General features: G+C 42.0%; 2 protein-coding genes across 7 annotated transcripts in view; both read left to right on the top strand.

Annotated features, from left to right (window-relative positions):
* Positions 1 to 20,778, top strand: part of CEMIP (cell migration inducing hyaluronidase 1) — a 110,225-nt gene that overhangs the window by 5,323 nt on the left and 84,124 nt on the right. The gene's annotated exons all lie outside the window — the stretch shown is intronic.
* LOC104059997 (cell surface hyaluronidase-like) overlaps positions 1 to 20,778 on the top strand; it is a 58,943-nt gene that overhangs the window by 13,593 nt on the left and 24,572 nt on the right. For all 6 annotated transcript variants that reach the window (XR_008451797.1, XM_054077114.1, XM_054077112.1 and 3 more), the window contains 9 exons: positions 2,934 to 3,139; positions 4,751 to 4,820; positions 5,447 to 5,575; positions 6,592 to 6,677; positions 7,994 to 8,125; positions 8,246 to 8,281; positions 9,142 to 9,294; positions 11,147 to 11,324; positions 16,621 to 16,836. Coding sequence is in view for 5 of the 6 variants with exons in the window: in XM_054077114.1 (XP_053933089.1) it covers positions 2,934 to 3,139; positions 4,751 to 4,820; positions 5,447 to 5,575; positions 6,592 to 6,677; positions 7,994 to 8,125; positions 8,246 to 8,281; positions 9,142 to 9,294; positions 11,147 to 11,324; positions 16,621 to 16,836 (1,206 nt within the window). In the remaining variant the exon portion in view is untranslated. The remainder of the gene's footprint in view (positions 1 to 2,933; positions 3,140 to 4,750; positions 4,821 to 5,446; positions 5,576 to 6,591; positions 6,678 to 7,993; positions 8,126 to 8,245; positions 8,282 to 9,141; positions 9,295 to 11,146; positions 11,325 to 16,620; positions 16,837 to 20,778) is intronic.

Raw genomic sequence — 20,778 nt, 5'->3', positions numbered from 1 at the left:
GGACTTGTACAACTGGAAGCACTTTTCAGGTATCCCAAACTGGATTTGTATCATCCAGATGACTCGAAAGTTTTGATTGACTTCTTGCATACCTGGTTTATACTGATTGTAGAGCCTGCTCTTGTCTACAGAGCCCTTAAGTGGCCGGAAACTTGTTGAGTATGTGTGGATATAATTTGTAGTGGATGTAGTTTGCAGAGGATAGAGTTTGTAGTTTATAGTATATAGTTTAACTCTCTTTCTCTTCCCTCTGGAATTGAAGGAACCTTCCTGGGATGAAAAATTAAGCCGTATGTTAATAGTGGTCATGCGAAGAATGGCGTATGCTCTTGCTCTTTGTCAGGAGTAAGGTTGCTGATGGTTTATCTGGATGTGTGGGACACAATAGCTGCGAAATCAAGAATCCAAGTGTGAGATTCAGCCTTTCTGTATGTGACTGCTGAGGGCTTTGAGTCCATGAATCAGTGAATAGATTTTATAGCAAAGGTTAAATATGTGATTCTGTGAAAGAGTTGTGTGGTTTCAATACAGTCATTAAAATAAAGATAATTAAAATGCAGTAAAAAGCCTTGCTTTAAAATAAATTAAAGTAATTTGCAGTTCCAGAGAATAGCGTGTGTATCAGACCAAGGCAGTTAAATAACATAGATGGATTCTCTTTTTAGCATCAGATTATGAAACTTCAGCCCTTGAGGCAGAATAAACCAGATAGTTGGAGGTTTCCCTCTCCTGTCTTGAGGGTTTAGAGGATGTAATTGTAGAAGTACGTTACAGGAGCACTGTGGTTTGTGCTACACTTTGTGCGGGTCATGCAGTGCTGTCTGCAGGGCCCTTCTCCCATCTGCTGCTCCCAGGTGCCAGGCTTGTGCCGCTTTGTAAGCTGGTGGCAGCGGTGCACACGGCTCGGGTTACGCAGGGTGGTTGGAAGCAGGCTGCGACATGCCTTTCGCTGCCCTGGCACACGTCGGGTGTACACGGACTACTGTAGTCCTTCATGTCTAGTGTTGCAGCGCATAAAGGTCACTTATATTGTATTGCTGAACGATATATAATTCAGTGTTTAGAGGCATCTTAATCGTCTGCTGTTGGACACAGCACTAGGGCTGCAGCCTGTGTTGTGGACTGTGTTTCATCCTGCCGCGTACAATAATACGCTACAGTCGCAGTGCCGCAGGTGGGATCTCATTTCCAAGCTTTCAGTTTCTGTCTGTGATCTGCCAGAACTGATCAGTTTGGGGGGATTTGATCTAACGGCATGGGCCCTTATCTTTTGGTTCAAATGTAAATGATCTTTAAATTGCTATTTCTGGTTAGGAGAGGGAGAAGCGTAGCTTCCTGTATGTAAGTTTTCAGGGCTGCCACGTGTTTCTGAAGCAGTGACAAATAATATTAATGAAAGCTAAAATCTAGTGTCGGATACACGGCCAGTTTTTAATGTAGCTGTCTAAAGCACGGATTAGCCAAACTTCAGCTAAATTCAGAAGTATGAAACTCTGTTTAAAACAGCGGGTGGTTTGCTGTTACGGTTTCTTTCCAAAAATAGTCTTCCATGGCCTTCTTAGTGCAGCTTCTGCCCATCATTTGGAAGAGCAGAAGTAGCCAGGTTTACTGGTCTTAGCAGGCTGGCAAGGATTTTTATCTGAGTTCATTTCCTAGTTGTATTTCCAAGACTCAGGTGGTGGGGACACGTTCATTGTTGCCGTACGTAGGTTCTCTGTTACCCTCCTTGCAGCTTGCGCCAAGCTATTCCCCTGTGCGCCAGGTCTCAGTGGATTTCCAAAACTGTGTCAGGTAGGAGATGGATACCTGGTTGTGTTGTGCCTTATTTTTAACTCTCTCTTGAACGCCTCATTGAAGCAGAAGCAAGAGCAGCAGATGATGTGTTGGACGAGTGACTGCCAGGAAAACAATGAAATCCATAAGGGATATACCTATGGGGACTATACTGTTTGTGACTCCAGATGTTACGTACAGTTCCAGCTCATTAAGGGAAAACCATAGGATATGAATCTGAAATGGGCTTAGTTCAAGAATCCCTCTGTATACAGAAAGAACCGAGAAGGTTAATATTAGTTAATCTTGCAGTCTTACATGGACATAATTCTGACGTCAACAGGAATTTTGTATGCCTGAAGAGTGAATAAATACGCTGACAGGGATCATTTGAGTACAAAGTTAAGGTTTCAGTAAGATTTAGTAACAAATAGCTGGTATTTTAACTAGCCTGATGTAGTATTTACATTTAAAAGAAGGATTTCTGAATTTATCTTCACAAGTCTGTACATCAAAGGAGTCTTGTGCTAAGTCTTCTTGGTCAAATTAAGGTTTAATGTAATATCCCCGTGCATGTCTGTTAATCTTAAATAGGATGAAACAGTAAAATACCATCTCTGCTCAGGCCGATCGTTACAGGAATGACACGGCCCAGCACCTTCTGAGAGCGGAGGAGAAAGAACAGAAGCCTTGTTAATATAAATGACCACACATGGTGCATTTTAAAGAATTTCTTATTTTATTTGGGAAGTGTTGCAGTCATGAACATGTCCAGATTAACCAGGCTAACTTGTTGGTTTGACACGCAAGACGTGCTTATCTTTATACAGATATCTACTCCATGGTGCTGAATCTAATATTCTCTCCTAGAGCTGAGGGCAGTTTTAAATCCAGTATTTTGCAATTTTCCTTTAAATATGCATGTGACCCTCCTCAGAGTGATTTTAATAGCAGGTTTGCGGTATAAGATCAGTCCACGGTTATGCATACTGCATGTTGTTCGAGTCAGCTCCAGGATGGGCGCGCTGTTTGCTGTGCAGAGGGGTGGCAAAACCACTCCCTGAGTATTTTGAGGGTTTATTGAGAAGCAAAGCGCATCAGTTGTAGTTCCTACAGCCATCGGCATAGCGACCTAAGGCTCTCTCTGTACTCTTTTTCAGATAAAAGACACCATAGGCTATGACACTCTGGGGCACTGTTTCTTCCTTGAAGATGGGACGGAGCAACGCAATACATTTTATCACAACTTGGGCCTCCTCACGAGGTCAGGGACGATCTTGCCTTCGGATCGCAATGAGGCAATGTGCCTTGCCATCCGCAGCCACGTCTATGGGAATTATGTTCCTGTGCCAAGCACTGACTGCATGTGAGTGCGCTGAGAGCTGTAGTCAGGTTTTGCGTGTACGTTGTGCTTTATAGCTGGGTCTCAAAAGAATGCTGTGAGGAAAGTTTTCAAAGGTGGTGTGTGATATTAAATGAAAAATGGTAGCTTTTCCTATCAGTTCTCATTTTAAAGTAATTTAAAAAAGTAATTTTCCAGTAATTTTTAAAGTAATTTTGACCGTGTTTTACTTGTGAAGACATCCATTACCACCTGCATGAATCCCAAGCAAGGAGTACTTGCTGCTGGTTATTCCTGATGCTGTTTCCTGAGAATCATGAATATGTCGGAGCACTTTTCTTGTTTCTGAACCCCTTTCACGTCTTTTTAAGTAGGGTGTTGAAGGCTCCATGAAGTCTATCTGATAAATGCAAATTACTTCAGCCCTGGTATAGGCTAACAAAAATACCACTCACTCCATAGGGAGATTTTGCCTTTTTTCACCGAGGCTGAATTGGGGCTGGAGCATCTGGAGTACGTTGGTCCATAGTACATGAGTGCATGAATATCTAGAGTACATCAGGAGAAGTAGTGAGAATGCAGAGATTACCATAAACTAGAGTGAATATCATTTAACAAGAAACAATATCGTAATATAGCTGACCAATGTTAGCTTCTACTTTGGAGATCAATGAGCTGTAACATGGGCGCTCAGGGGACCTGGGTGCTGGCCTGGCTAATGATTGCAAGTAATGTGGTTTAGCCAAGGAAATTCATGTTTTCATGCTTTCTGGAGAAGAAAGCAGTGGCCAAACCCAACTTATTTTAATTTGCATGAATAAATTATTGTTAAAATGCTAAGCGCGATTGTACAGTTAATACAGATTTATGATTTTGCACATATTTGGTGATTCTGTTAATCCCAAGGGGTGTAGATTTTTGATTATGTAATAGTTAAGGTGGATAAATTTTTTTTGAGATTTTCTCCTTAAGATGCTCAAATGAATTAGTATGGTTACGAGAAGAGATTTACAGTGTTTTTACATGTTTTCTTTGTTACTGCAAAAGATGTTATCAGTTGAAGTACAGCAACTGATGATAATGTTTTCATAGCTGTATCTGGCTTCTGTTTGTGCCACTACTGATGTTCCCTCTGAAGCAAAACCTCCTTATTTGAACAAATGTCAAAATAATATCTCCTCAATCTCTTACTTAACGAGCCACTTGGCGACTTGCGAGGACATTTATTTTGTTTTCCATGTAGAAGCTTCATAAATCAATAGAGAATCCCTGCCATTGCCCCTGAACTTGCAAAAAACAAACCAAAAGTTCACTTTTCAGATATTTTCCAAGCTGCTTAACTTTAGGGGAAGAAAAAAAAAAGACATTGGATTTCCTTAAGCTGCATTTAACAGAGCCTGGACTTTGTGTTAACGGTCTCATATAATTTACAATAGGTTCAGCATGTGGCTCCATAAATGAACACGTCTGACATCACTATGTGGGGTTTTTTTCCCTTGAAGAGTATCATTAAATGGTTGTGTGGAGTTTTAAAGTCAATAGGAGAGTTGTGGCTCAAGTCCAGTGCAGTGCTATGAAAATGTATCCCTTCCTGTTTGGTAACTGCTTAGGATCATTTTGATTTTGATTTTTCAGGGCTGTCAGCACATTCTGGATTGCAAATCCAAACAACAACTTAATAGAGAATGCAGCAGCTGGTGCGCAGGTAAAATCATTTAACAGCAAGAGCTATACTTTGTCTCCAGTTCCCGTATTTTCTTCTCTTATTGATGTCATTAGCGTGAAAGCAATGAATTTTTAGTAAGCCATCATAAATTTTGGATGGGTATTTCTGCAATCTTTGTCTATGTTAAGACCAAGTATTTGCCTGCAGTTCTTGCACTGGTATCTCTCACAGCTGGGGCTGGAAATAGTGTGTGCTGGCTCTTAGCAAATGTTCATTTTTATTACTAGTTAATAATTAAATGCCCAGTAAAATACATTTGAATATATAATTAGATTCTCTCTTGTTATTATCCCTGATGTTTACCCAAATCATGTTTGTGTTTAACATGCCTGTATAGAGAAAGCTATGTTTCCTAATAAACCACCTGAATTTCACCCATGATATATGCATTCTTAAAACCCATGCGTGTGCGCCCTGGTGGCCCACTAGCCAAGCCAACGGATAAGCTGGGAAGTGTAAGAGCATGGGTGTTTACATGGACTTGCACGTATTCGGCAGGCTTAGGTTAGGAATCTGGCCAGCATAGTGAGAAACTCGAAGTCCCCAGGATAACTTGTATCATTAATCGCAGTGTCTCATTTTTTGGACCTCCCTTTCTCGTTTAGGATGTTGGGATATGGTACATCTTTCACCGGGTTCCCACTGGACAGTCTGAGGGGGAATATCCAGAGGGACAGGCTGAACATACCCCCTTGGGAGTATTTTACAACAACAGAGCCCACTCCAATTTCAAGGCACGTGGATGATTTATATATATATATATTTATATCAATAAAACAGTATGATGTGGGGCTGGCCTTCTGTGGTGCTATGATATTGGATGATCTCGGGTATCTTACATTTTGATAAAGACCTTTTAACACTGTATCAAAGACAATCAGCCTTTGGGGATGATGCTCTTTCTAATGGTTAAAGAGGGAGCTGAACAGAATGGAGGTCCCGTTTTGCTTGGGTGCCTGTGTTAGAAGGGATGTGCTCGGGCCATAGATACTAAGTGAGATTTAAGGAATGACAGGCAGTCACTGAGCCCTGCTGTTGGCCCCAGTGGTGCAAGGACACAGGGAGATGAGCAAAAGTTGTTTGTGCCGGTGCCTGCTCATCACCTTTGAAAAATGAGACCAAAAATTCAAAGGTAATTCCAAGAAAAACACTTCCCCCTAAAATACACTGTTGACATGAAAAAGTAACCTGTAAGCTATAAAAAGTATTTTTAACTTATTTCTCAGGATTCTAGATTGAAATCAGTGCTATTTCTCTGTGCTTTGTGTACTTTACATCTTGGTCCTTGACAGCTGCTGCTCTAGCCCAAAGCCTTTCAGTTGGCCACAGCAGCTCATGTTCTCTTTTGGGTGCCGAGGGACTCGTCACTCTTTATTTAAAACCTGCCTTCTTAACAACACTCTTTTTCCAAAAAATGATCAAGAGTTTGGCATAGTCCCTTATTGCTTTCTGTGAGGGAAAGAGGGAGAGAGTGGGAGTTCAGTGTCTTGCTTTGAGTCACGAGACAGCCCAAGGTGCTGATGCATAACATATGGCAGGGCAGGCTCTGTCCTGACTTCAGCGTGCTACATCCTGTGCTAATGTCATGCTGAGCAGTGCCAAGTGACACCAAAAGGGAAGAGAAACCCCAGATTGGACACGCTGGGTGTGTCTGCATGCACTGGCTGCCCATGTTCATTGATAAAAATCTGGGATCTCTGGTCTCTGTCGGGCAGGCTGTTAAAATAATTGGAGTTGCGTGCGTTTTCAGGCTGGTTTGTTTATTGGAAAAGGAGTAAAGACAACGAGAGCCAGCGCTGAAGATCCCAGAGAGTATCTCACTGTCGATAATGCCAGGTAAGCACATGCTGTATGGCTAAATAGTTTGGATAGTTGTATTGCTGCTTGGCTTCTGTGCTGTGTTTAGCAGATCATTAATGCCTCATTATAACTGGAGCATCTGAAAAAAAAACCCCATACGATCTCTGCCTTGATATGCAGAAGCAAATACTTCATAGCTATGCGCTGAATTGTTTGTGTTATTGCTGACCAAACATGATAAAAATGCACTTGGGGTTATGAGGACTAAGCAGTGAAGGACTGAAAGGGGATCCAGGTCCTGTTGTTCCATTAGTGGATTTGTAAACTCCAACATTTCTTATTAATTGCTTAAAAGAACTTAGATCTGAAAGATGACATATGAGACTGCTGAGACTTGTCTAGGATTAATGAGGAAAATAAAGTAGCCTCAAAGCTTTTTGTCAGCTGCTTTAAAATCTCTAAGCTTCTTTTTGCAGAGTAGAAGCAGGTAAATTAAGGCCATTTTCTCATTTACTGTGTGAGGAGCAGGTGGCGGAAGTCGCCGCTTCTCCTGGTCGAGCCTTGTTTTTTTCCTCCTCCATCATATCGTCTTAATGCTCCGGTATTGCTGAAAGGAAAGGGTGACTTTGCCTCCCTTTGCGAGACTTCCCTCCCCAGGCCATCCATCCCCTTGGGCACTGAGGTGGGACCTCCCTTGGGACGTGGGCTGGAAGGAGAAGGAGGTGAGAGTAGACTCAGAAAAAGCAATGGTGTTTTTTTTTCCAAACACAGCGCAAGTTTACCATTAACAGCCAGTATGGCAGGAAATATCCTGGAAGTAATGGAGAAGCACCTGATTCCCAGGGCAAATGCTTTTTTTGTATGAAAGCTCAGCAGAGACAGAAGCATATGGAGGTCTAATCTGTACCATGCAAGGAAAGCAGCTCCAATTACTCTGTTATCTCTGCTGAATGAGATTCTTGAAAGCGCCTAATTGATTTTCTAGCATCAATCCAGGAATTCTCAATGGGCCTTGTAAGAACAATTGCAAAAGGACCCAAGTGACTTGGGAAAAATGTTTTCTATGCCTGTAAATCACCCTGAATCAAACTGAGGAGTAGCTCTGGACCCAATGAACTCTAGTGAGAAATCTGCTGTTCATTCACCTTATGAATGTTTCTTGTTTTCTACTTTGCACCAAAACACAGAGATGAATCAACCTAATAGTCTGGATCTAATCCAGGGCATGTCATCTCTTTAGGCTCATTACACTAATATTTAGAAGGCAAATGAGGTCTGCCAGGCAAGACATCCTCTGTCTGAGGTTGGTTCCTGTGTCTTCTGTGCCCCATTAACTAAGCTTCTTGCTTCAGGTTTCACCCACATCAAGATGCTGATCCTGAAAAGCCACGAGTTCCTGCGGTGCTTGATGGTCTTATTGCTTTTAAAAATAATGACCATGGGGCCTGGGCCAGAGGTGGTGACATTATTTTCTGCAACTCGGGGTAGGTTACTGTAATTATGTGTTTTATCATTCCCCCTGCGGCAGACATAAATAGGTCTGCGGGCCAAATTCACTGCAGACATTCCTCGTCGTTTACAGCATTGTGTATCTTCTGTCCCAGGTTTTCAGACAATGGAATTGGACTCACTCTTGCAAGGTAATTTCTTAAAATCGACCTTCTTCCAGTTATTTCCACCAGTTAAGAGGCTCCAGAATGGAAGCTGAGACACTACTCTGGTAATTCCTGTAAGGCATGAGAAAAAACTCATGTTTTTCCTCCCAGACCTCATCAAATCTTCCTTGCACAGCCATTAAACAAGGGGCAATTTAGCCTTTCATTCTCTTTGCCTCAGCATGCCTTGGGAATACGTTGTAATTGCTGAATATTTCCTTTTGGGCACTAGGTGCTGACCAGTAGACTAAACATCTGGATCTGCCTTCAGGGAGATTTCTTTTCTGTTCTAGCCTGGCAGAGCAGCATCACCCATAGCTCATGTGCTCCCAGGGCAGGGTGGCGGGGATGATCCCACGTGGTGACACAGCAGGTCTCCTGTCTCCTCTGCTGGTGTCTACCATGCTCCTGCTGCTCTTGTTTCAAACCCTCTTGCAAAAGAGCTGCAAAATTATGCTATATCTGAAGCCTTCTGCAGGCAAAGAGAATCAGTGCTATTTGGCTCTCACCTCAGGGATGTAGCTAAAAATTTAGAAAGCAACTCAATACAGAGAAATTATATATATACACACATATGTGTGTGGGGGTATATATATATATAGAGAGAACTGTTTTTAACCTGATTGAGTTACCAGAATTACTGACATCTGAGCACTAAGCTACCTCAGCACTAACTTGCTGGCTTCTGAAGAGATGTTAAAGCACATTGTTAACGCACATTACCAGTGCGTGCACTTTTCTTTCCAAATTGAGAAGGAAATTCTACTGTGTCTGTGGTGTAATTCAAAGTGTTCATTAATCTGTTGTGCTTGCTGCAAGATTACCTGCTATTTCTTTACTTGTAGTGATGGGACTTTCCCGACAGATGAAGGCTCCAGCCTGGAGGTTACACGCTCTATTTTTGTTGGAGAAAGCAGCAACTTTGGCTCCCAGGGAGGCCAAAACAGCTACTGGGGAAAAGGGGCAAATGGACAATACAGAACACTGCCCAGAAACAAGTGAGTTATTCTTCTGTCATTTCTTCTTGACGTTAGCATAATCTAGAAGAAAAGCCTCAGGAATGAATGTGACTACCAATGAGTAATTTATACCGGGTGTTTAAATTATTGTACAGGCCAGAAATAATAAGCATCCGAATAAACTCACTCTTCAGGCCAACAGCTTGAGAGCGTTCTCGGCTGAATGTGTTTGATTTAATTTTCTGCTTGATTTATTAGTCACTGGAGAACGGATTAGAGAATCTGAAAGATACCAAATGGCTTTTGTGTAGTGCTTCAGTAGCACAGTGTCGAGCTGATGGCGCAGCTCCCATGCACCATGCATCCTCCCTCTGGCTGAGGAAACGTGGCAAGTTTGACAAAGAAGAAGCCATTTTTCATTATTACATCATTTCTTTTTCAATAGCGGTGTGTTATTGTCTATCGTGATAGCAGCACAGCCTCCTGTCCAGCAACTGGGGTGCCCACCCACATCCTCATAGCAAGGTGTGCTTCCCAAAGCCTAAATTCTACCCTGTGTTTTCGGTGATGCTCAGCAATCATTAATCCCTCTACAAGGAATATAAAATTAAGGAATAAGCAATACTCAGCAGGCACACCATCCGTACAACCCTGACTATACATGTCTCAGTCATAAGAGGTAGTGGAATGGGTTCTGTGTAGGACAGAAGAATAATCAGAACTATCCTCAGTTATTGTCAGTGTTGTTATTTTAATTGCAATTGCTGAAAAGCTCCTTTGCAGTTCAGACTGGGTCTAATAGTCTGTGATACTGTTAAGCAATGTACTCTTGGAAAGGAGTAAGCCAAAATGTCTGGTATTTGTCTTTTCATTATGCCATAGTGCCATATGGGAGGTGGGGGTTGTACCAGACCCAAGTGGTAGGATAACAGCTCTGCGAATTGAAAAAGAATTATTTGGTCAAGAAACACTGTTTGTGCCTAGTGTTTCCAGTAGGTAAAAATGTTTCTGAATCTCTGGAGCCAACCAGTAAGAAAAAACATCAGGGCTGTGGGGGAATCTGGGCCTCAGTGACCCCCAGGTTGGACAGAGCCTGTATGCCCATGTGATGTCCACTTTGTGGTTTTCAGGTCTGAACAATTCTTTCTGGACTCAGTAGGCATTGACCTACCCTTCCATGCCACTACTAGCCAGCTTCGTTACCGTCTGCGAAGCTGGTGCAGGCCACCCTTTAATCAAACACAGCCGAGGCCAAGCAAAACTTGGCGCCATCTCAAAACAAACCTTGGAAGGGCAAATCGTCATTACCTGTGACTCCAATGGTGTCTCCTTCAACTCTGATGTCTTGACAACATGTCCATAGACTGATGCTGCAGAAATAGTTTTTCTGTACAAAATGCTGTGGACTAGGTCCTCGGGGTCTCGTGTGAAGCGGATTGTGTGGAGAGAAACAACTGTGCTGTGCCACCTTGGTACTTGCTTCCAGACTCCAGGGAGGCTGGCTGATAAGATTTTTGCTGAAATTTTCCTGAGAAACGTGTCTAGCCCGGAACAGTAAACGTGATGGTAATGCTGCCACACAGCCCTTTGAGTTGTCCTTGTGGTGATGAACCCCTGGCTTGCTGGGGACAAGGGTTTTGAACCGCTTTACCCCAGCTTACAAGCCTTAGGCAAGCTTACAAGTAATTTTTTCTTGGCCCTTGAGCCTTATCCTGTAGAGGATGTTCAGTAGACTTTCATCGTTCGTTAACTGTGTGATGAGTGTCCAGGTCTCTATTTTTCGAAAGGAAATGTGACTTAGCTACTTGTTAATATCTTTCTATGCTTTCAGAAGACTCAGAGTTTGCCCAAGCTTTTAACACGGGACTGTATTTGTGTTTAAATCTCACAGGACGTTCCCTATTCGTGGATTCCAGATTTATGATGGGCCTGTCAGGATGACAAAATGCACTTTTAAGAAGTTCAACCCAACTGTTGACAGATACTCAAGTGCCATCGGCTTCTTCATGAAAAACTCCTGGCAGATAAGCCCCCAGAATAATGTATCACAGATTCTGATGGAGAACAGTGTACGTAGGAAAAGCAGGAATGCATGCTATTATACGTGCAGGTTTTTGAAGGTTTTAGAAGTGATGAGGGATTTATCCTGGAGTAGGAATTTCCAGGCGGCGAGGTGTGTTTCATTGGGTGTATACCATCAATTCATTTTGCAATACTTCTCTTTTGTTTTGTTATTTAATGGAGATTATTTATAGGCCAGTAAAATGCGAAGGTGTCTTATGCCTGGACAGACACCATGTAACAAAAAATCCAGAACATCACTGGTAGCTAGTGTTGCATTACCAGCTTATATATGCCGAGGACCTCGCCTCAGAGGTTAAGGGGAACACAGATGAGATTCAGGAGGCAGTAAGCTGCGAGACCATTGTTATACAGAAAGAAGCAAAAGCACTTAGAAGCAAAGCCATGCCCCAGTTTCTGGGGTCAGCAGTGAAATTCCTGTTGAGCACAAGAGGGACTTCCCTGATGGCAGAATGGGGCTCTGTGTCTCTGCCTTGGCAGGAGCCATAGGGCGCTGAGCAATTCCAGTCCTTGTCCTGGATTCCTGAAGGGATCGTGACCCTGCACACTTGGCTTGGGAACTGATAGATTCCACCTGGCTCACTCCCAGGGATCACAACCTCTCCTTAGCTTTACTCAAACAAGGTCTGTGCTTGTTAGGATGTCCATGAACTATAGTAACTTTGGCTTGAGGTTTGGCTTTATCTTGAGGAAAATTTCCATTGCTCTGGGACTGACCAATATCGCTCCCTCTGGCAAGCAGTTAGTTTGTCCCCTCTTTGGTACACTTCAGGCCAACGACAGGAGGCTGTTTCATGAAAGGATGATGTTGATTGCAGTCACTTGATTGCTCCTCTAAACAAAACGCAGTTCCAGTGCATTTCAGTAAAGAGATCTTGGTTACCTTAGAAGCTTCAAGGAGCTTTACGATGAGAATAAGGGCTAAATTGCTGTACCTTCTTTATGTCCTTGCTTGGGGAGGTGGTTATAAAGTGATCATGGAGAACATAAATGAGTAAACCAACCTGGAACTGTAGAGGGAATCTTAGAGAAAAATGTATGATGAAAAGGTTTTATCGGTGGGTTGGAAAAGAGGGGAATTATTTCTCCAGTCATGGGTATAGGACTCCAATTATGGGTATAGTTTCAGACAGATTATATATGTGCAGATTTAGCAAAGGAGATGGTTACCTCTTGAATGGCTGGAAATGCAGTTCTTTAATACAGTTGCGCTGTTTGAGGCCAATGTCCCTGTTAAATATTGCAGTATTTTTCGTCTGAGAGGCAGTTTAGTACTGCAACACCTTTAAGATATGAGATTTTGAGGGTGAAAATGGTCAGAAGACTTACTAAATACTTCTGCAAGGCAAATTAAAATAATACAATGTCAGCCTATTACAAAAAACCTAATGACATTATCCCAATAATCATTGCTTGTATGTGCATTTCCAAGAACTATCCATTTCTGGAGTTGGTATTTTGCCAAGTTAAAAAAACATTTATGTTTGTAACCACCTGCATCCCAGCACTTTTCACTTTGATTCTGTTTTATCTGGATTGAACCCAGTTGTGTTAAATCTGTTTTCAGACTTGAAGGACCACGGTTAGTTTATTGTTTTGTTGTTAATTGCTATATGGGACAATATGTCTTTGACTAGTTAAGATACAGCTCGTAGACCATTTTAATTAATCTTCCTTCTCCAGACTTCCTTCATTTTATTACTTTTTAAAGGGTAGCTAAGTACTAATTCCCTAAAGGACAGCCATTTTACAGTTGTTTTTTAAGAAGAAATTAAACATTACTGCAAGTTGTATAGTGATGACAAAACTATTAGTCATGCAGAAGGAATAATTGTATAATGAATCAGACTAATCAGCAGATTGGTTAAACAACAGAATAGTAAAGCCAGTCAGGTCTTGTTTAATTCCAGTATAAAAACCCCAGTCAAGTACAACAGAAGGCAAACATTACACTTTACAAAAAGTATTCTAATTGCCTTTCCTTTCACAAACCTAAATCCCACATATTAGATACCTGTGCGTTTATAAAAAACAACATTATTGCTAGGCTGGTTGTTTGTTTGTTTGTTTATAAAAGGTGCTTTTAAAAAGTTATTTCAAAGGAATGGAAGCTGTAGTTGGTCTTAACTCAGCTGAGGGCATGGTGATGGTTGTGGTCTTCCGTAGATCCGGTGACTGTCAGTCAGCAGGACTTGGAGAGCCCAAAGGAGATGGCCCCAGTCCAGAACGCAGCTGTGCCCAAACAGGATACTTGCGCATCATTTCTTAAGAAGACCCCGATAGATCCCTTCTTTAGTCATGAACTAGCAACCCATTCCTCCCTCTCCTTTTTGATGCACAGTTCCTGTAGGGTGAGGTGAGGAGCAAGACTTTGTATGTCACCTTTTGGACTCCCATTAACAAAGCCACCTCCAGCAGTTGCAGAGGACCCACAAACTGTCCCAATTCACATCCATTTTTAGATGTGTCTGTTGCTAATAGTCCCTCTGGTTGTTTTTTCCCCTGCAGCCAGGAACTTGAGGTGGATTCAAGCCTGTTGTACTCCTAGCTTTGCCAGCACTACAGCATCTCTGAAATTACTTGTGCCAAAGAAATCCCAGCAGTCTGTGTTGGGTGTGTTTGTGGTTCTCAGAAGGGCCAGAACTGGCTCCTGGCTGTGGTCTAGCAACTCCCATGAGATTGAAGGTCTGCCTAACCAAGTGATGGGTGCTTCCTTATGCTGCCCTTACTATGTTTAGCCTGTGTTGTCTTACCACTAAGTTTCTGTATCAAAGCACAAGTTTGAAAATGATTCATGATGAGAAAAAGAAAAGCAGACAGTGAGTTAAAGTGCAGGTCTGTTATGCCCTGAAAAAGAGGGCAGCAGAAAAATCCCCAGACCCTAAAGAGACTCCTGACCAAAGGGAAATTGCTGGGTGAGACCTCACATCACTCCAGCAGAATAAAATCCGTGCTAAGGAGGGCAGAGTCCTTGAGTGGTGAAATAGAGGAAGAGTCACTCTGTTTGAAAATGTTTCTTCTTAATAAAAGTGTCACAGTGATACAACTTTCATCAGGAGCTTGTGCCAACACTTGGAATTTAGAAAACCTTGCAAGTTATTTTTATGTTTTACCAGACATTATTAATTTTTAATATAAAAAGTATTTTCCTCTGCAGTCATCAGGGCTTGTCTGCAGGTGTGTTAGGTGTGCTGCCTTTCGACATGTTGAGTTAGGATATTCCTAAGAGATTGTGTACTCACGTAACCATCATCTATCAGGTCTGCTGTCAGGCTTCGGACAGGTAATTCAGGTCATGTTTGTACCATATCACTCCCAGGTAGTCCACACCTAATGAAAATTAGATGTCTGAATATTAGCATGGTAGCTAGATGTGACCTGTCTCTGCACCCTGTTGTAGCTCATTCCTAGTTCCAAATGGACATGGCTCTTCGGCTGAGTCTTTGCTCTGTTCATGTGTGTTTACTTAGGAAAAAAATATGTATTTTGTCATAGCCGTAACTGCAAACTCAGTGCTCCCCTATCCCGCAGCGTACAAAAGTAAGATAACCTTGAGACTTATAGAAGAAGTGACACTGCTCATTAACATTTCCCTTTTATTTCTGACTTTCATACTTTTTAGAGGACAATGTCAGAAATCAGGTTAGCGTTAGCACCAAATCTGTCTGCATGGAAACACTGAGTGTTCATCAAACATAAGCTGTGCTGACTGTGCCTTGGTTTGTTTTGAAGTGCAGCTGACTTTGTTCTCCTCCCCAGTGAAGTATTCATTTTTGTATTCAACTCCAGAAGTGCACTGCCACGAAGTATTTATAATGGAGTTTTGAGCTGCGGCACAGTGATTGCATTTTTTTAATATTTCCTCTTTGATAAATTAAAATGAAAGAAAACCCCAACTTTTGGGATCATCCTTCTTTGCCAAGTAGCTCTTTGGGCAAAAATATTCTGCAGTACAGTAAGAAAAGGCTTTAAAATACTCAAAAATACACATTAAATTTCCATATGTTTGAACCTCCTTCAAGTGAGACAACTTCAGGTGTTTGTTTATGGGAGTTGAACAAGAAGGTTGGACTTGATCATCTCAAAGGTCTTTTCCAACTGAACGTTTCTATGATTCTAAGGTGGCAGAAAAATGCTTCTAGGCTCTAATTTAATTTTAAAGTAAAAAAGACTAACGGAGCAATGTAAAGTTCTTGCTACTTTTATTCTGCACGTAGTTGCTGCAGTGGTCATTCTTTTTAAGGCAATGGGACTTTCCATCTAACTCAGAATCACAATGACCCTCCTATTCTCCTAAGCTCTTCTGTTTATTATTGTTAAAATAAAGTCTTTAAAGCCTTTAGTAAACTTGCAGCCTAATCCTACTGACCCTAATTCTTACTCATGTGCACAGTCCAATTAAAATTAGTTGGAACAAATTACAGTCCTTTGGGCCGGTGTGATCCAGTCGCTATTTATGCCGTCTGCTTTCATACACATTGCTGCAGGATTCATTTAGAGTGCTTGACCTGGAGTAATTATTTTCTTGATTACTTTGGAGCTTAGTTGTTGCACGTTGTAATTATTTTCTCTGCAGACATAAAAATATTCCATGCCTTTTTGCTGAACATGTGCACTTTCCTTGTTTTGGTGGATTTTCATATCAGAACAGATTCTTTTACTTAATCTGTTGAAAAATCTTGGAAACAGAGCTATGTATAATAAGGATAACACCGCTTCCTGTTATTTCTCTTTCCTAAAAAAATATTCTTTGGGGATAAATTAGAATGTGCACAAGAGCCAATTCTGAGAGTTGCTGTCACTTTTATAAGGTTTTAGAGGAACAAATAGGAGAAAACGGCACTCACAGAACTGCTTAGAACAGTCGTTGCAAAAATACGAGAAAATTCACCGACAATCTGGTAATTTGTGTTTCTTTAATCACAGCTGTGATATTCCTCAATAAACTTCATTACTTCCAGTACTTCCCTGCTCTTGAGTCATCCTCTTCCTTTTGCCACCACACAATTTATTGCTGTGTGATTTCAAGGAATAGAGGGTTGTGCAGGCGCATTTCAAAGAACCAAAAGGCTAATATTTGTGAGAATATCTTCTGGGATTAGGAAATGAGGGGGAAAACCGAGACAGGATTTTTTTCTAAGTAGAAGAAGCAAAATGAAACTCTTGCTCAAACGATAGAGCTTTCTGGTTCTGTCTGTATCACTGTTTTGGCTGTTAAAACACCGCAATCCCGTCCTTACTTAGAGCTAACCAGTAACTTTTCTTCTTATTTTCTCTTGCTAGGTTGGACTGAAAGTGTTTTTTGGAAGATCGGGCCAGTGGTTTGGAAACAATGATGATGATGGTGACAAAACATCTGTCTTTCATGATCTGGATGGCTCAGTGACAGGATATCCAGACACTTTCATAGGCAGAGCAGACAACTACTTGCTGCGGCATCCTGGGTGTCTCACTGTCCCACGCTGGAACGGGGTGATGTGTACTGGCAAATTCGCACAGGTAACGAGGGGTGGCTGTGGACAATGTTGCTGGGTGTCCTCGGATAATCTCCTGCAGGATGATGGAGTAAAACCTGCCAACACTCCATAGGAAGTGAATAATAGATTTGGTTTAATATTACTACTCTCAGTGTTATCTACCTAATTCCAAGGGCTCAGTAAAGCTCCTGTTGTGCAGTTGCTGGAAACCCATGGCTGTTATGGAGCCCAGTCTTTTCCCATTGCCCACGAGAAGCTGCAAGTTGAGATGCAGCCAGGGCACAGTTTGGCATTTTCTAGTTCTTGTTTCCAGGTGTTTGTCCACTCTATCGTGGGGCTCTGGTGGACAACTCTGGTGAATCAAGTTTCAGTAACAGACGATGTTACTGCTCTGATACATCCTACTGCATTCAGGATGGTGAAATGGGTGGCTGAGACCCAAACTCACGTTTATTTCATATTTCCCATCTAGAAATCACTGGCTAAGGGATGGTCAGTTTTAAGTTGTGTTGGTCTTAAACCTTCACAGCACACAGTTTTCTTAAGCACGCTTGAATTAGAGACCTTAACCGAGATTTCAACGCCTTAGTATAAAGGGCTGCAAATCCCAGGTGGCATTTCAGTAGGGAAAGAAACAGAGGAGAATGGTAAATGGAAGAAAAATGTGACCTCAGAATCAGGTTGTAATCCGTTGTCTCTTGCTCAGATTTTGACAAGACCTTTGTGTTTGGATGGAGCATACTGTAAATCCATGACTTAGCACAGCTTTCTCAGTCATCTGTAAGAGACTGCAGATGGTTCTCCTCACTCCTCCACTTCTAAAGGATATTAATGTATTTACAAAAATGGTATCCAGGCCTGTTTTAATCCTGAAGCTACTTGGACATCTTGCCAGATCTTGTCTCTCCTTGTGTTGAACAAGACAAATATTAAGACTGGGTGATGGGCACACACAGCACCACACGATTTGAGGTTGGAGAGTGGGCACTGGGAGCCCTCATGCGAGATGTGGCTTTTGGAAGGACCAATATGTTCTCCTGACCCTGAGAACAGCCCTGCACTGTGAAATAAAGAATACAGTGGCTTGCACTGCTGGATATGAAAGGCAAGAATGGAATGTGAAGTGATCTTAAGATAAGATCACAGTTCATGAGCTCTACAGCAGGTATTATTTATTTCTTGAGTCTTCTGTGCACTTGGGAGCATTCTGCAAATGCTTGTCTAGTTGGGAGTCAGTAGACATTGCCCAAACATCGGAAGGGGCAGCACAGGATGAAACCTTACCTGAAGCCACTGAAGACTGGGCAGTGTTAATATTACATCAAGAGGAGCAGGCTGTCAGGTTTCCCTTTGTAACACAGAGTTTTGCGAGTGTGGGGATTAGCAGAGCCTGATATCCTACAGTTCGGCTTTGGGATGGTTTCAAACTTTAGATGCTTTGATTTTCCACACTGAGAGATTTCTGAAGCATCTTCAGATGCTTCTCTATGGCTTCTCTGCTGTGTAGTAGTAATGTGTGGGCTCACACTTCAGGTAGTCAGACACAGCACTCGACTCTCCTTTCTCCAACAAACATTTTGGTATGAAACTTTTAGAAATGCAGTCATCTTTGAGGCCTTATGTGCACAGTCATATCCAGATTATGCATATCTCCTTAAGCTAAAAAACATATATATGCGTTTGCTTCATGGGCACAGTAGAGAGCAGAAATGGCTATTTAAGTGTCTAGACACTGGGCTTACATCCCCTGGTTTGCTGTTGACTTGGCAGAAACAGGATTGGGCTCTTATGAAACACTCCCATTGAACTGAGGTTTTGTGCTTGGCACTTACTTTTTGCTCTGTGTCTCTAGAGAAATGATATTCTCTGCCCTGGCAACCTAACAGTTAAATTCAGAATTGTAAACAAGTAGGAATTTTTATTTTTATTTCTATTAATACCCTCCTAGTTATGGCACTCGACATGGTGAGGCAGTTTTTCCACCATAGAAAATTTCCTTGGCTAGGTTTAGGCAAGCATAAACATTTGCTTCTCTGGGATCTGTTACTTACCAGCATTTTTCAACTAATCAGCATCCAGCAGGATGAGTAAAGCTTGTATTAAATGCTTCACTTTATGAGTTTTGGGTAGGGAAACATATGTGTGCAGGGTAGAAGAGATAGGTCCCGTGAAGCAGGGGTTGATTTAATTTGGAAGGTATATATGTTGAAGTATTTCAGTTTACTCTTGAAGTGTTTCAGCATCTTGACAAGTGTGATTTGTTTGTGTGCTAAAATCTGAGCGTCATATTTTAGATCAAAAGCCTAAAAGAGTGAATCCAATTCTGGAGAAAGATGCTTTGCTTTGATCGTAGCAACTCTATTACAAAATCTGTTTTTCTTTTCCTGTAGCTCTGGTAGACAAGAACTTTTATTCTTCCCTAGCTCAAGCAGGTGAAAATATCCTTTCAGTTCAAGGAATTAGTGACTCCTACACTGCTGCTGAACTGGGCCCAAGATAGTCAGCCTAGGGATGGGCTACTTGGCCTGGAAAAATCAGATCCAAGTCCTTCAGCGGACATTGCAGCCAAATCCTTTCTGAGCAAAGTGCCTAGAGTTCAGTTAATTCCTTTCTGTAGGTTTCTTTCATTCACTTTTCACGCTCATCTCCTCCTGGATGTAATTTGCCCAGGAAAGGAAATGCCTGGGGAAAACAGATTCCTCTGGCAGTTTTTCTAGCTCCACAAAATCCTGGGGACAGGCTTTGCTAAGGGCTTTTTCATCTGGCAACTCAGGTTGACATTCCTACCTTCCTGTGGTTTGTTCATGGTCCGTCCTTCTCACTTTCTCCAAGAAGCACTATACCCCCTTCCCCGTGTGGTGTCCAAGACCTTTTTTCAGCAGGGAGCGCTAAGAAAAGCCTTGTGCTTTGTCTCCAATATTGCCTTTCACTACCAAAAATTGTTCTGGGACCAGCATAAAATCGCTAAATTTACACAAGTAAGAACCATCAGGCCTTTTTGTCCTCCCAGTTTGATTCTGGAGCTTGTAGGGTTGATGGTGTTCAAGCAAGACCAACCTCTTTGCTTTTTAATGACAGCTGGAATTCTCATGTTGTAATGTAAATAAAGCGAGGCTTTGAGGAAGAACACCTAGGAGAGGGAGACTCACAGGGAAATCACAAGAGTTGGCAGCACCACATCTTCTGGCAGTCTGTGAGTCACTCGGTCTCCATCAGCAAGGCACTGAGATCCTCGGTGTCCCTCCCAGCTGTTGCAAAGGGCAGAATTAAAAGGAAAATGTAAGGAGAGGCTCATCCTCTAGTTCTTTTCATGTAGGTGGGTGAGATTTCCAAAGGCACTGAACTGGAGACTCCATAACACCTTGTTAAAATGTTAATGAGATTTCTAAACCATTTCTGATTTTTATATGAATTGCAAGACAAATGCCTTGGCTCCCACTGGGCAGTTGGAGCTGTGCGCTTAGTGCTTGCTTGCAGACTTCACAGCAACTCATCAGAAGAGGCTGTGAAACTTCTTTTTTTGGTACCAGTCTGCATGAAAATAAGCGGAATTTTTGGCACTAAGTGTCATTTTCTTTTATAAGCTTAAAAAGGTGTTAGACAGTCATAAGAGGCTGCCACTTAGCTTAATTAGTGTCAGTTCTGAGTTAACAAAAAATTGATGTCTTGCTATTATAAAACACTTCAGGAATGCTGCTGATTTTTTACTAGTTCGCTTAGTCACTACTTTATTGCAGGTGGCTGAAACAGAAATTCTTCCACTTCTGTTAACTCTGTTCTTGCAGCGAATGTTTGCAATTGCACTGGTCCTGCATCTCCAAGTCAGATACCTGCAGCTGGGGTTGGGGATTCACTGCCTGTGTGGCTGTTTCTGGTACTGATGCTTTAAAGCAAGCAAGAGGTGCAGTAGGTTGCAAAAAGTGCTTTTCTTATCACAAGGGGGAAAAAAACCAGGGTAATCCGC

The sequence above is a fragment of the Cuculus canorus genome, chromosome 12, assembly GCF_017976375.1.
Source record: "Cuculus canorus isolate bCucCan1 chromosome 12, bCucCan1.pri, whole genome shotgun sequence".
Lineage (NCBI taxonomy): Eukaryota > Metazoa > Chordata > Aves > Cuculiformes > Cuculidae > Cuculus > Cuculus canorus.
The sequence above is the reverse complement of the archived record's forward strand: the minus strand, read 5'-3'. Positions and strand labels throughout refer to the sequence as shown.